This window comes from Sturnira hondurensis, unplaced genomic scaffold (genome assembly GCF_014824575.4).
Source record: "Sturnira hondurensis isolate 20B ecotype Veracruz unplaced genomic scaffold, ASM1482457v3 Scaffold0006413, whole genome shotgun sequence".
NCBI lineage: Eukaryota > Metazoa > Chordata > Mammalia > Chiroptera > Phyllostomidae > Sturnira > Sturnira hondurensis.
Window position 1 is genome coordinate 43140995 of NW_028079044.1, and position 6000 is coordinate 43146994.

At 42.2% G+C, this 6000-nt stretch overlaps 1 protein-coding gene across 1 annotated transcript in view; it reads right to left on the reverse strand.

The window, feature by feature from the left end:
• The window catches only part of ANXA13 (annexin A13), a 47156-nt gene extending 43869 nt beyond the window's left edge, over positions 1-3287 (reverse strand). The window contains exons 1-2 of the mRNA XM_037048739.1: positions 3176-3287; positions 762-1102 (exon numbers count right to left, since the gene is read on the reverse strand). Coding sequence (XP_036904634.1) covers positions 762-1102; positions 3176-3287 — 453 coding nt within the window. The remainder of the gene's footprint in view (positions 1-761; positions 1103-3175) is intronic.
• Positions 3288-6000: the final 2713 nt, after the last annotated feature.

Sequence of the window (6000 nt, forward strand, 5' to 3'; positions counted from 1 at the left end):
GTCTTAGAACATATTCATTCCTTGGGCACATGTTCAATTTCATTAGTATTTTCAAAAAATGTCATGGCGGCCACTTGTAGCCTCATGCTAGCCTCATTGTTAAGGGGACACTGTTGGAAACGTAAGCTCAGCTCTGAATTACGTTTTTTTTGTTTTTTTTTAATTTTATTTATTTATTTTGGGAAGGGAAGGAGAGAGGGAGAGAAATATCAATGTATGGTTGCTTCTCGTGCATCCCCCACTGGGAACTGGCCCCCAGCTGGGAACTAGCCTGCAACCCAGGCATGTGCCCTGACGGGGAATCGAACCGCGATCTTTTNGACACTGTTGGAAACGTAAGCTCAGCTCTGAATTACGTTTTTTTTTTAATTTTATTTATTTATTTTGGGAAGGGAAGGAGAGAGGGAGAGAAATATCAATGTATGGTTGCTTCTCGTGCATCCCCCACTGGGAACTGGCCCCCAGCTGGGAACTAGCCTGCAACCCAGGCATGTGCCCTGACGGGGAATCGAACCGCGATCTTTTCGTCCGCAGACCTGTGCTCAATCCACTGAGCTACACCAGCCAGGGCTTAAATTACGTTTTTATATGAGCTGCAAATGCCATAGCAAACATTTTCCCAGGGAAATTTTTTTGATGCCTGATGATGACATTCTCAGACTGGAGGTGTGTGTCCCGTATGACAAGTCATTGGTCAGTGATACCGGGCTCATAAGAAAGCCCCATCCTACCCAGGATTTGGAGGGAAAAACAGTGCTTACAGGCTGCTGGTCCTCCTTCGGCTGTCTGCTCCCTGATGGGTGGCTGAGAGGGCGCACGGCTGTCGAGGGTGAGGTGTCCCCTTTGGGCAACTGTTGGCTGCCTTCTGAGAGGGAGTATGAATGGCTCTGAAGAATCAAAAGAGAAATACATAAAAAGGCTGGACAAGTCACAAGAGCCGGCTGCCCTGTGGGGTCAGCTTTTAAGGGATGGAATGTCCTCCTAAAGTGCCCGTGCAGGGACAGGTCACAGTCCCTGAGGTCCTCTGCACCTCTCACAAGTATTTTACAAGTAGGTTTCACTTTCTCTGAAAGATATTCTGACTGCAGGCTGATAATCTTGGCTAGTGTGTAATGTTGTTTACAGATGATTTAAAAATAGCATCTCTCTGAAGAAGATATTTACAGGTTTGCAACCATCCGAGTGCAAGTTTAATTCATAGCCAAGGAAAAAAACCCATAAAGTGAGAGTTTACAGAAAATTTTGGAGCTTTATTCTCTCACCCCTGTGTTCTCACAGTAAATCATTCTTGCCATGGGAAGCTATAGTAGGTGCCACGAAGCCTTATTAAATTCTTATTGCAATGGCCTTAGCTATTCATTTTTTAAGATCTTACTCTGGCCTGCCTTGTGCATTGTTGGTTCCAAATGGTAGTATTTTTGGCGGTTTTTAGTAATTAATGGTTTAGATGTATTATTCACATGAGCCTAGGCATTTCAGAAGAAAAGTAGAATATTGAGTCCATTTCATAAATATTTGCAAATATATGGACATTTGATGCTATTTAGTAATCATACTGGGATATTTTCACCTTTCAATCCAAGTACTATGGCCTTGTTGGAGTATATTTTTACCTCAATCTGTTGATATTTGCAACAAGAATCTGTCTTCCCTTCAAAACTCTGATGGTCATGGCCTATGAACTTCTGTACAACTTTGCTACCAGCTAACAACTTTAGTCATTCATTCCACAAATGCATATTAGCCATTTTGTGCTCTGCAAGGCACTGTGTATTACCTTGCTGTAAACACTTCTCTAAAAGAATCTTAATCTTAGTGATAATCTTAATCTCCCTCCTAAGAGATTTTGGACTAATGATGAAAAATACATTTCAAATGTATTTTAAAAGCATGCTATGCTATGCTATTGTGAAAACCAGTAATAAGGGTTAATCACAATCATAAAGTATAAAAGCATCAATCATGATTTAACAGTTTAAATTTCTACACATGCTATAACCAAAATTAAAACTTTGTTTGATTCCCAAAGGCAATGAGTACTTACGTGACAATTGCCCATTTTCGTTTTTTCTGAGATAGCTGTTAAGAGATCAGCTCTCCTGAAGACCAAGTTTATAGTGGTTTTCCCAGGACATAATATCTCTGGAGTTTAATAAGTAACTTTTGGCATTGAATAGGAACACATTGTTGGGATGGGTAAGGCGTGGCCATGGTTGCAAATAAGATTACCTGGTCCAAGCTGCCTCGGCACGCCATCTTTTTAAAATAAAATCTTTATTAATCAATTGAATGTGGGCTTTTTTTTTCCCAATTTTTTGTTTAATTATTTTTCAAGTATAGTTTTCTGTCTATTACTCCCATCCCATCCTACCCCCCATCCTCCCCCCTCCCTCCCATTTCCACCCTTCTCAGTTGTTGTCCATGTATCCTTTATATAGGTTCCTCTATGAATGTGGGCTTTTTAAGTTGAGTAACTTACACAACTAAAGGGCTAAACCTAACTCACTTCTGGATTATTGAAAAAGTCATTATTATTTTATGTTGTGTGTTCATTTAAAATTTCATACCTTAACCAAACAAGACTGGAAAATCTTTCTATTTGACTAACATCATTAGTCTTGGCACAGAAAATCTTTCTGAGGGCTACCTTGAGTTGTGGTAACATCATTTTATCATATAACTAGTTTTGAAATTAAAAAGTAATATGCGTAGTTAGCAAAAATTTTTTTTCTTAATGATATGAAAGGTATCATGAAAAGTAAGCCTGCTGACCTCCCAGTCCCTCCCCCAGTGGTTTCTTGGGAATCCTTCCAGAAATGGTATGTATACACCATATATCTCTCTGTTTATCTGTCTGTCTGTCTGTCCATCTCTGGACTGCTTTATCCCCCTCTCAACAAATGATTTTGCACAATGCATTGTGTTCCAAACCTTGTATGCCTCACATACTAAGGAAATACATGTCATCGGCATATTTTCCCCCCCCGGTATGGTGGTTCAGTGTGGTGGTTCATTATGGGTGTGAACCAAACCTTATTTCATCTGTCCACTGTCCAAGGTCATTTCGGTTATTTTGGTCTTCTGCATGAATCTTTGCCTATGTGTCCGTGTTTATCTGTAGAATAAAATCTTAGGGTGCATTTGCCAGCCAAAGAGCATTTGCATTTAAAGTTACCATAAACGTCGCCCAGCTGTTCTTCGCGCAGACGTAGAAATGCTGAACCTCTCTCAAAGGCCAGCGGACCGATGAGGCTGGCTTCGAAGGCAAACGCATGCCCCCCGCCCATGATGGTATGTCCAGGCTCACTTCTCCACATACTGGCCAACACTAAACATTATTAATGTTTTTTACTTATGCCGATTTCAAAGATGAAGAATGGTTATCTCACTGTTTAATGTACACTCGCTTCCTTGATATTCTTAAAATTATATATCCCATTACTTAAAAGCCCTTCATATCAATTTTTCTGTGGTCTACGTATGTCCTTGATTTTTATTTTGAGTTACTAGTCTTTTCATTATTTACCTGTAGCTACACTTGGTTTACAATAAAATCTAGGCTTTTGTCAAGTGTAACACTCATTTTTCCCCAATTTGTTGCTGGTCTTTGGTCTCTGAGTGTGTTTAGAGTGTGTATGTGTGTGTGAAGAAAGTGTTGGTGTCTACGCATTTAAAAACATCCATCTTTTCTTCTTTGGCTTGCTCAGAAAAACATCTCTGTATTAAGATAATTACAACTTCTTGTACATTTGCTTCATGTTCTCTTAATAACTTCGTTTTGTTAAGGCTTACATCTTCGATCCATTTGGAATTGATTTTGATAGAGTAAGGAAGGAATAGAATCAGCTTTCGTTTCGGTTATTCAATCGATCCTAGGTAGTTAATAAATAATTCATCTTTCCTCTCCTGGTCTAAGATGCCATCTTTAGTGTATGCCAAAATTCCCATGTGATACAGGGTTAAAATTCTGAGTGCATATATCCATTCTTTTGTTCTTCAACCACTATTCTTTGAAAGCCTTGGGTGTGCTGACTGCTGGGCCTATAAGAGTGGACAAGGTGGACATGAACTTGCTCTTCCTAGAACATGCAGTCAAGTGGAGAGGCTGTTCAAGAGACAGACCATCGGAGATTGTTGTAGGGCTGTGGAGACACTAAATAGCACGCTGCGATAAAGGCTAGTGTGTGTGCGTGTGCATGTGTGTAGTTTTCTTTAGAGTGTGTGCCCTGCAAGGAGCTACCATTTAAGCTGTGAACAAAAGCACGAAAAGGAGCCCATCACTGGAAAAGAGAAGAGCGTTCAGATCAGATGTTCTTAGTTTGGGCTAAAGTCAGGAGTAGCAAAGAGCTTTGCAAATCAGAAGAAATGAAAGATGGTGAGAGAGACTGGAGTCTCCGTGTGCCAGGCAGGGAGGTATGTGCTGGGGAAACAGGGTGCATGAGATAAAACTCTCCTCCAGGAACTGAGTTACAACTAACACTTTGACCCTCCACTGTTACATGTCTTGAGTATCTAATCTGTGCTCTATAGTTCACTGCCTCCTTTTCCCAGCCTGAGACCCCTCAGGGCCAAGTCTTCCTTGCCCCACCTCTGTGAACCAACCTCTGTGTCACCGACCCTCCTAGAACCCTTGATTGGTGACATCTCTCTCCCTTCCTCTCCTGCCACCCCCTTCCCACCCAGGACCTGCCGACTGTTGAAGCTCAAAGTCCAGGCGGAACCAGGCAATCGGCTGTGCAGTGTTCGATGTGGAGACGAGCTCCGTTCCCCGTGCTGCGTTCCTGAGCACAGGAAATGCCTAAGGAAGAGACATGGATAGTTTCACCTGGGAGGTGAAAGGCACAAAACTTAGAGTAGAAAGTAGAAAGCTGAAACACTTAAATTTTTTTCCTAGATTACCACCACTTTAGCCACCTCTTGATTATTTAAATTTGTCCACAGTCAAGTTTGGATTTAATGCAAACACAACTCTTTCGAATAGCATCTCCTTCTTTTCTCCTCCCCAGCTGGATGGCTCTAAGCCACAGCAGGGGAAGAAGGACGCCTCTGAGGAATTCCTGGGAGGGCGTCAGGGCTGGAGGCCCACCAGGAAGACGTGTTGGGGAAGAGAAGGCACAAAAGATACTGTGGGGGCAGGGGGAAGGGAGATTAGGGTTTTTTGTATTATTATAAATATTTGGTGATTCTACATTATTACGGGGGCTGTGTAGTATCTTTACTAGACTGGGCCTGTTTATTACACCTCTTGGGTTTCAGTGGTTCTCAAAGTGGGTGTGGCAGCCGAAGTTCTCATTTCTCCTCTAACCTGTGAGTCTTGGTAGCAAGTCATCAATCAGTCTTGCCAAAAAAAAAATCTTTCCTTCTCTACTGCCCACCAAGACTGTTTCTAACACTTCTTCAAAATGTTACTGACACATCTGTTAGGAGTTAAACTGTATTTCCTTCCTTCCCCCAACTCAAAAGACACATTGGGGTCATAACCCTCAGAACCTGTGAATGTGACTTTATGTGGAAATAGGGTATTTGCAGGTGTAATTGAGTTAAGAGGAGGTCATTAGGGTGGACCAGAAGCCATTGTAACTGGGTAACTGGTGTCTTTAGAAGATGAGGAACGTGCCCTGGGAAGACACGCACAGGGGAAGGTCAAATCATGACCCACCCAGAGATGGGGGCCTTAGCTGCAGCCAAGGAGCATTGAGGACTGACGGCCACCCCCAGACACCAGGGAGAGGCGGGGTTGTGGGGGAGGGGGAGAGTATCCTCTCCAGGTTCCAGAGGGAGCAGGGCCCTGCCTGCACCTTGATCTTGGACTTCCAGCCTCCAGAACTGTGAGATGATACGTTTCTATTGATTGGAGCCACTCAATTTGTGAGACTTTGTTACAGCATTCCTAGGAAACTATTACAACATCTAAAAAAAACTCAACAAAACAAAACAAACAAAACATCATCAGTTGCCATGATTCTCACAGCAAGTACATTAGGCTTTGTAGTTTCTATT